Source organism: Phallusia mammillata, chromosome 4, assembly GCF_965637545.1.
Source record: "Phallusia mammillata chromosome 4, kaPhaMamm4.hap1.1, whole genome shotgun sequence".
Lineage (NCBI taxonomy): Eukaryota > Metazoa > Chordata > Ascidiacea > Phlebobranchia > Ascidiidae > Phallusia > Phallusia mammillata.
Window position 1 is genome coordinate 6,268,077 of NC_137255.1, and position 9,879 is coordinate 6,277,955.

At 35.5% G+C, this 9,879-nt stretch overlaps 1 protein-coding gene across 1 annotated transcript in view; it reads left to right on the top strand.

Annotated features, from left to right (window-relative positions):
- Positions 1 to 1,978: 1,978 nt before the first annotated feature.
- The window catches only part of LOC145222627 (uncharacterized), a 9,182-nt gene continuing 1,281 nt past the window's right edge, over positions 1,979 to 9,879 (top strand). The window contains exons 1-13 of the mRNA XM_080088789.1: positions 1,979 to 2,089; positions 2,274 to 2,307; positions 3,426 to 3,509; positions 4,153 to 4,218; positions 4,524 to 4,598; positions 5,118 to 5,192; positions 5,489 to 5,542; positions 5,752 to 5,817; positions 6,067 to 6,212; positions 6,315 to 6,373; positions 6,747 to 6,852; positions 7,465 to 7,620; positions 8,295 to 8,428. Coding sequence (XP_079944915.1) covers positions 1,979 to 2,089; positions 2,274 to 2,307; positions 3,426 to 3,509; positions 4,153 to 4,218; positions 4,524 to 4,598; positions 5,118 to 5,192; positions 5,489 to 5,542; positions 5,752 to 5,817; positions 6,067 to 6,212; positions 6,315 to 6,373; positions 6,747 to 6,852; positions 7,465 to 7,620; positions 8,295 to 8,428 — 1,166 coding nt within the window. The remainder of the gene's footprint in view (positions 2,090 to 2,273; positions 2,308 to 3,425; positions 3,510 to 4,152; positions 4,219 to 4,523; positions 4,599 to 5,117; positions 5,193 to 5,488; positions 5,543 to 5,751; positions 5,818 to 6,066; positions 6,213 to 6,314; positions 6,374 to 6,746; positions 6,853 to 7,464; positions 7,621 to 8,294; positions 8,429 to 9,879) is intronic.

A 9,879-nucleotide genomic window follows, 5' to 3' on the forward strand; every position in this document is an offset into this window, starting at 1 on the left:
GTTGTTGTTTGTAAACCATTTATAATGAGGTCAGTATTTTCTTAAAAATAAAATAATGGATATTATTATCTTAATTTTACACCAAAACAAGCGCCGGGAGGAGATAAAACCTTCTCATTTTTTGATAAATGGTAAATAGTTAACTATGTGATCTTTTGAATTTTTTAATGAGGCAACTGCATATTCCTATAGGAATATATACCTACGTTTTTGCGTTTAATAACAAAGACCATTTCTGCTAAAACCTATGTTTGAGCCCCTATTTTGAAATATTGACACCAGGAAGCGATAAAGAGTCATAGTCCTTAAAAAAGTAAATCAACGTCATTCTGTACGCCAGTGGGAAATCCCCTCCGGTGTAAAAATAATGCTGACTAAGCATTTTTAAGCGGAAGAAAAAGGCTCGTTACGACACAGCCCTATTAAAAGCAGAACGCGTTGTTACTACTTCAGTCCTAATTAAAGCATAAAAATGTCCTTCTGAGTATCAGTTATACTTTCTAAGTGATAAGCTTTACAAGCAACAGCTAAAGGCAATGAGTGCACAGAACCGCGACCAGCCTGGGATGGAAATGGTTGAAAATGAATATGGTACGTAAGATTAGTTTTGTTTAAGTTACGTGAAGTTTAAGTTAAGCCTTAAATTTCAGTAAAGAACTTTTTATTTTTGCGAAGCTGACTTTTGTTTATGATTGCCTTGATATAATGTTTTGCCAACCTAAATCATATCAAGACCTGAATTATAAGCGACTAAGTAAACGAGTCACTTTTTGAAAAGAACTGCAAGTCGGACTGGGCATTTTGTCGATTGTGGATCGGTTTCTGGCTAGTTTTTTGAAAAATCATAAAAATAAATGAATCAATGGCTAAATGCTAATTGTGTACACACACATGATGTATATTTAATTTTTTGTTGTGTATGTAAAAAAAATCTGTATATCTTTCGTGTAAGTTTATTGGCAAATTGGTTAACTTGATGTTAAACTATATATTCGATGTTAATTCGGACTTTATAAGCATCTTCGCATTAGGACTGAGTTTAAATTGTGGGACCGCATACAAATTTGAAACACTATAAAGGCCCTGTTCGGTGCGCAACATAGTTTTTGTTTAAAGCTGTTTTAAGTAGCAATTATATTTAGTAAGTTGAGAGCCACACTATTGGAACTTTTATTGACAAAATATTGCATCAATAGAAATATTGTGTTTTTGTACCACTAACCACATAAAAAAGCTGTAAATGTCATAAATAACATAAAGATATAAAGGGCAGTGTAGTGAAAATACCAACGGTGCTATATCAGTATGATTGAAAACAACGGCATACTAAGACGCTACAATGGAAAAATTTGACGCAATAATCACATTCTCCGATTATTGAGACTATTTTAGGTCATTACAGGCATCCTCAAAAATCGTCGCCTCTGAGCCAGGACCGTCACTAATATTGAGTCCAATCTATGGCCGGGCACTATATTCGGCTCGGGCAAAACGTAACTTGTAAAATTACTTCGTGGACCGCACAAACAGACTTGGCCCGTGAACAGAGTGTTTGAGATCCCGTTGTTGATTTTACCACAACCAACATTTTATGAACGAAAAAATCACGACAAAACGTTTTACGAAAAACTTTCTCTACCCCTTCTCAAAACTTACAACAAAGCTAATTATATTGATACAGCAGTGCAATTGCAATATGTCTTTGTTTTTGTTGACATTGGTAGCCCCTAGTTATATTGAAGTCGTCATAGACAATACGGCAACGTAACGCATTTCCGTAGTATTGACCATGCTGAAAAGAACAGAATTAATTCGGTTTTTACAATCTTTTAAACATTACTGGTCGCATAAACTTCTTTGGCCATTCAAGTTACATATGCAGTGTGTAATACTTCCTGTTGTCTTGTGCTTTGCAGCAAATTTTGCACCACCGGAGCAAAGCACCAACAGAGTGAGAAACAACGAAAAACTTGAAACTATGATAAGGGAGACGAATAAAAGCGTCCAAGGCAATCGAAAATTGATGTGGATGAGTCTAATCTTCACACACCTTATTTTTGCTGCCGGATTTGTCGCTCTTCATTTCTCGGTGCGATTGTGCAAAAGTTGATTTGTTCAGCAATCAAAGTTCAGCAATGTCATTTTCCATTAAAAAACTTTTTGGCAAAATATCCTGAAAGACTTAATAAAATCAAAGCTTTTTTAACGATATATATTGTTTATAAAACAGGAAAAATTGTCGGCAAATAAAAATTACATTTGTTTTTCGCCAGGTTTCTGCTAAAGTGGAAATAGAAACAAGACGTGGTAAGATTGGATCATTTCATTCATATATTGTATTAGCATCCAACTTTTCTAAACTTTGTAAAAGTCGTTTGCTTCGAACTGATAGTCACGAACGAAAGTTATGCCTACTCAAACTTTAAGATGCCGACATTTTGCTGTAGTTGGTTTAATTTATTTTCACTCTCAAACAGAATAGATGATGGTAAACCGAAACTGTGCGTGCGAGGCAGCGAATTTCCTGGTGGTCATTCTGTCAGCCATCCCTAAAAGCTTTTTGTGAGGATTTAAAAAAAATCTCTCGTCTCCTTTTTATACAATGGTTTTCGCGAAATGAATGATCCCAGGCATGAAAAGTTTTAGAATGAATGATTCCGAAATAGCGACATGAATGATGGCTATTGCACATCACGAAACTGAAATTACAATGCTTTCTCGAAGCAGATTGATTGTTGAGTTTCGAATAGTGATAAAACTGTCATGAAGCGAATAGTTGATTTAATGCTGTAATTTTTTGTTGTAAAACTTTACAAGATAGAAAGTCTGCAATGAATAAAGGTTTGAAACGTTTTACTACACTGTCCATCTACCAAAGCAAACACGTAATCATATTTTGCATAAAAATTCAACATTCTTAATTTTTGCTTATGAATTTTTCCAGCTTTACAAACTACCCTGTTGGAGCAGTTCAACAGTTCAACTGGAGCAATTATGCTGGGAAAAAGTTTAGCCATGTGGAAAGGTAAGATTAAGGAAGTACGTCGCCGAAAATGTCACTTAAAGTTCTGAAAGTTAACATAATTAATTTGTTAAATCGACTATAATCTATTTGTTATGTGGGCTTTTTAATATGAAACAGCACCAATAGCCTAAACAGAACGTAGAAATTGCCGCATAATATTACTTCTAACGTAAACAATACAGCTTGTTGATAAAAACAAGTGTATCGTTTTCATGAGACATGAATCGCAAAATCGCTTTAAAATCAAAATCGTTACGAATCCAGCTACAGAGCTCACGAAGGTTTCTAACACTTAAAACATCTTACACAGCAAAAAGTCTTCTTTGCGTTTATGTTTCAAATGATCCAGATTTCGTTAACAAAGTTGAATGCTGCATGTATACATGTTTCTTCCATTTAGCGATGAATGCAAATGATTCGGGGCGTCTCACCGCAACAAACAACAACATTGAATCTCTCCAAACTACATTGACAGCTTTGAAAGGTAAAACTTTGTTATGCCAGTATAGAGAAAAAGCGACGAGTAATTTCAGGGGTTGATTGACAAATGTCCCGAAGGTGTGTATAACTAGGACAACGAGCTGGTATGCCAAGTTGGCGCGGTGGTCTTTTGTCTGAAAATTTGATTGACAGGTATATACTTTTTAAAGCCTCGGGAAAGTCCAATAGACAATGGTCGTTAACATGACGTTTTAGGGCCGTTGACATGAGGTCAGGTCTAGCACTCAGCTAGTTACATTTATAACAAAAATACTTACACTGAATGTAAAGGCAGATCCGAATCAAGCCCGTTTTTTTTATAAAACCTAAGTCCAATCCGGACCGAACCCGACCCGACTAACAACTCTGTGTTAGTAGTTAGCTGTGAAAACTTTTATACGAGAAACCTGTAAAGCACATTCTATATCAATCTGATATTTTTTGTTAATGTTTGCTACGTTTGCTAAAGTATTTAGTTTTTTAAAATTAATTGGGGTCAGCTTAACCAACTCCGATCGCAACCTGCATCGGTTACAAAGGTAATTGCGCAAAATGAAAGATAAACATATTAAATGACAATTATATACCTCAAGTTGTATGTTTTAACATTCATATATAACAAACCATTTTTGTGTGTCTGTGTTTAGATATTACACACCACAACCTAACTGAGATTGTCGGCATACTACACAGACGGGAAAATCAAGAAGGTGGTAAAAACACGTAATGATGGATGAACTAAATTGTTGTACTTGTTCAGTGTTTTTTAAGGTGTTTTGGGGGAACGAAATTTCTCCAGCGGTTTCCCAAAATTTGGACTTGCAACTACAACTACAGTTTTTGGTATTTAAATGAAACACTTGCGGTCTCTTAAAACTACTTAGCGGTCACCCAAACTAAACCTTAAAAAAAACTGTGCTTGTTGCATGTTAACATATAATACTTTTATTGTTGTAATAAACCTGCAACAAAATTGCCTGTTTCCAACTTATAACTTTACAACTTTTGCCAATTTTAGACTTACTTCAACACAATCTATCCGTTATAACTGGCAGCTTGGATAGGATTGAAAGCGGTGTCAAAAATACGAAAGGTAACTTGTATGTACAACCCTTGTTTGGTGCTTGTTGTTTTAACTGTTCGTAAAACAATATGTACAGTAGACACCTATCTTAGAAATTCTAGAAACTTATACCATACTACCAATGCATTCTTGATTATCCATTCCAGTGTGGACTGTATTTTTTCCTAATAAGGCAAAATAACGGATGAATGAAATTATATTGTATTAAACCGAATCTTCAGATTGCCATCAACAGATAAAACGATTCTTCCTTTTCTCCTTTGAAATATTAAGAGCTTCAAAAATTGTAAGATATAAAATCGTTTTTGCTATTGAATTCATGAGTGCAACATGTAGCATAAGTACGAGGCTTGGTAACTTCCCGCATTGTCACCTCATAAAACGGTTGATAAGACGACCGGATAATCAAATCCCTATTAAACGAGTTTCGAATAATCCAGGAAGCTCTGTATTGCCATGGCTCGAGTTACAATTATCAACCATGAAAGCCAATAACATTTGTTATCAGACAAAGCGATTTATTTACAGAGTTGCTTCAGAATAGTTCAACCAACTCCAGCTGCGACTTGCAATTAGTTTTAAACGACTTGCGTGACATGAAAGGTGAACTAACTCTAATGATAACTTGCTGTGTATTATTTCGTAAATATATTTCTTGTTTTTGTTTTTTTTGTCTCTGTTTTAAGATATAATGCACCACAACTTCTAAGGATTCTAACATATTTTATGTAGATTTTACCCTCATACCGCCAAAAATAGTCAGGATTAGTATGTAACGCGTAGTCAGTAGGAAAATACCCTTACCCACTATTTACCCTATAAAGATGTTTTCAACTAATCCTTGTGTAAAAAGCACTATTAACGGGAAAATCATGATTAGCTTGTTACTTTTTGTTTAGAAACGTTGCAGCACAATATGACAGCCGTGGAATCTGGATTTTCAATCTTACAAGGTAAAACGAGGTTAATTCTTGTTTATTTCACTTTGTCTATTTTGTTTTTGAAAACCTACGCAATGAAAGTTAGTGTAGAAACCATGAACAAGTTGTTGGAGAAAAATGTGTTAATATTTACACTGCTGTATATAATAAAATTCAGTCACAAATTTGCCTAAAAATAAGTCAAACATAATTCTTAATCATACCACCAATTGTTCCAACAGAAAACTTGACCAGTAGACTCTCACTAAGCGCCATGTCTGATACAATAGAGCAATGTCCGATACAACGTAAGTTCATCTTATCATTATAATCTAATTTCCATTATTACTAATCAATGATAGTTGCGTGCAGCTATAACATTTAGTAGTTATGATTAAAAACACCAATATTGTTACATAAGTTAAGATAATGTTGACATAAACATAAAGAACATAATATGAGTCATATATGAGGGAAATATACCCGGAATTTTTAAGTCACTCTTGTTAGAATCATCAATAACATGCTGCAATTTCATGTCGCTATTGCTTTGGAAGGGCTCCTATTTTTTGATACCCTTTCAAACTCTGCCTCAAGCATCTTTCCCCGACGTTTGTCTAACTACTATCGATTTAAGTACGACGGAAATAACGGTTACAGCATAGATGATGGAGGCGGTGATATGTATGACACAGGAAATAAGGTACAGTTTGTATGTTAACACGTAGGTGAAAAATAGGATTTATTATTTTTTGTTAAATTAGCTTAAAGTGTAATAAACAGAAATCTTCCTTTTCTAATTTAGCTGAAAGTCTGGTGCAACAGCGATTCAAAAGTGCAAGTCAATTACAATTCGACTTATTAGTAAGTGTTGCAGTTGCAGAAAATGTTTAGTGCGTTAAAACCACATAAAATAGCCTGAGGTTGTTTGTGTTAAAAACTACTTGGTTCAAATCACTGGTAACTGTTTGTTTTGTACATGACACATAAATACATGACTTGAGCTGCTTAACACGACAAGTGTCAAATGGCACTCTCGACTTATACCACACGAGGCCCTAAAAATGGCTTGGCTTGCTTTATACTTGTCACCGCCATTTGACTTGCGTGATAGATGTCAGAAGCTGACATTTAAATCATGCCAACTGAACCGTTTGTTGAGTTTAAGCTTAACTATTTGATTACACTTGAGGTCAATAGTTAGTTTTGAAGATATAATTTTATTCGTTTTGTCTAGTCATCCACAAGGCTATTTTGCCATGGTTTGCAAAGCGTTGCACCCATTCGTCTTATCCATGCTGGTGTCAAATCCTGATGGAAGTCCTAGGACCTATTACATCGAGGTAATAAGTTATTGATACCTTCATTTGGATTGTAAGCCACCCTTGGCATCAACGTAGGTGTTGGCCCCGAACCAATTTTTGGTCGCGAAACAGAGTTTTTTGCCGTCTTTATAAATGCTCCAGTTTAAAAAAAATGATCTAAGTAATGCCTGACCACATTGTTGGGTCACAGGAATCCACAACACTAACGTTTAGAAACATTAGAGACGATTTCAAAGCAGTAAACAAATATTTTTTATTGCTACTTTTGAGAAGAAACTAATGGATTTTCACTTTACCGTAATATATCAAATTACAGTTCGACGCCAAAGAACCACCAACAAAATGTCCAACAATAAATATTTGGGTATATAAACGCAACAAAATAAAAAAGAATGTTAACCTAATGACTTCAGGGAAAGCGTCAAAATAACCATTTAGGGAGTAGTTACACATCTAGGTTAAACATAAATGCATTAAATTTTATAGACGTTTTTTTCTTAAATATATTAAATCGGAAGGTCAACGATTTCATCACAAAAAAGTTAAATACTCGTTGGAGTTCTAAGATATTTTTAAAGTTCACATTAATCCGTCTGTTTTCTGTTTTATTTACAACAAACACGTTGACAGGAAAGCAGCAATCTGGGAGCAGACGGCAGTGGAAGCTCTGAGTGGAATACTGGATCTTTATTGGTTGGATCTTACAACATACATTACGCGTTGTATCAAGTATACGGAGCAAACGATCCTTCCATCATACAGATATTCTTTACAGTGTCAAGTCAAGTAAGTGGACGAATAAAAATGTGTTGTTGCTTACTTGCCTAAAATAGAGCAACCTTCTCCAGTGACCCCGAATTGTTGGCAGTTTTATTCAAAGTGCGTTTAAGGCAGTGGTCGGCAACCGCCGGTCCGCGGCCCGGTACCGGTTCGCGAAGTGTTCGTTACCGGGCCGTATAATTTTTCAGGTTAAATGCTATAAAACATTTTGCCCATGTATCCCGGACATGATAAACTAATTTAAGCGTTTTTATAGCTATATATTTAGTTTTTTGAAGACCGGTCCGCGATAAAATTTTAGTTGTAAAACCGGTCCGCAGTGCAAAAAAGGTTGCCGACCCCTGGTTTAAGGGACATTTTTCACTTAAATATTTACAACTATTGTATAGTGAATAGCAAACGAGTTAAAAAAAGTTTGGCCTACCACTATTTCATTTTATTTTACTATTTTAGGCCTAATCTCTCAGCGTCTTTAACTACTGGAAAATAAATTTTTAAGCAAAAATTCCAATTATTTTAACAAGGAAAAAAGCGGATAGAAAAACAAGAAAAAAAATGAAACGTGTACCACAACAAAATAATTCTTCAATAAACATTTTAACAGAAAACATAGCCTATAATGGCTAATCCATATAAGGATATATTTAAATTTAACACTCAAATGTTCTTTGATGGTTCAGAAATTTAGCTCGACAGGATGCAGTTCTCTACGTTATGTGGATTATCAGAGAAACACAGATCAAACCCACAACAGAGTCTACATGTCAGGGACCGCTCACAACGTCTTTTTCAACTATATTCTAACGTCCACCACGTAAGAATTCTACTTCAGTAATTACTTATATTCACAAACAGGGCCGACTGTACGCCAGTGCCCAAACCCAATATGTTATAATAATGAAAAGACTGAACGTACACATATTTACCAAATACGTATGTGTATCTTTGCTTTGTGTTGTACAAGCAGTGCGTAATTGCGCGAACGCACAGGGACAACATTCTTTCATCTGTAAACCGCCTGTTGGGAGCATTATTATTATTTTTTATTTACGAGGTTCGAACCCAGGACACTCCCGGGGACGAATCCCGATCAAGGTTTTCTATGTCTGTATATGGGTCAGGCGCTCTAGGTCATTCGGCCAAGTTCCTGCCCCACCTGTTGGGAGCATTGATCTGTTTTCGCAAAGTATATTCCTAAAAGTGACATCTAGCGAGTCGAAAACAGTGTTGCTCTCAGCCGTGTAACATGATCGTCTCTCGGAAATAGCCACTTGATAAATCGTTTGCAGCACACAAGCCACTGCAGAGACAAACTATAATATTCTAACTTGTGTTCTGCCATACTTACCTTCACTGAGCGAAATATTGTCAACTGTAGGATATTAACTCTTTGTGCATGCTGGTAGTGCAGAGTTGTTCATTTACGCGTAATCAATCTATATGCGTTTGACAAATCTTTTAGTTTTTGTGGCTATTGGGATCTCTAAAAACCTTCAATGTTTTCTTAAATGGTTAAAAAAATCATTACCTTTTAGTCATGCGTGTGTTGGATTAAGGCAATGTTGTTGGATTAACAAAAGTCAAATATTGTCGTTTTGCTTTAGAGCATCGTCCAGCCGCGTTTCAACGGGCATAATTACAGGCATTTTGATAGAGATCTTTCAAGGATTTTCAGCATGAATGAAAGCAACTGTTGACCAAACAAACATCTCCATCTGAATTGTTAGCTTGTCCCGAATCTGTAGAACTTTTCAAGATACTTTTGAAGGACTGTTTTTTATGTATTAGGTTTCCGCTGTAAACAAACACGCCTCATACTTTTTAGGCATTCAAAGCTGTAGCGGTCACGTGCTTTCAAACCATAATTTGGCACTTTGGTTTGGCTTTAAGCAATGGAAAATTTTAACTTTGCAAGCATGACTTTTCGTTCCCATAGATTATATGCTGTTTTTGCGACATATGGTCGGGAGTGGTGCAACTTACTGTACCATGTGTTCTTATGATTCAGTAACTTTTGGAAGCACATATTCAGTGTCGTTGTTACATGTTCCAGTCTTCCTGTTTTGTTCAAGCAGCCTGACCATAAAATGGGCTGTTGGGTAAACCGGGTGTGTTCGAAATAGTTGTGCAAACCATTAAAGTGCTGCATTTCTTTGCTTAAACTTAAAACAAACTAACAACTGAAGTGAGTCAAAGAAGTTACTGTTTGGCAATAATTGCAAGAAAAACGAGTATGAGTTTAAAAGCCAATGTTTTATTGTTGAT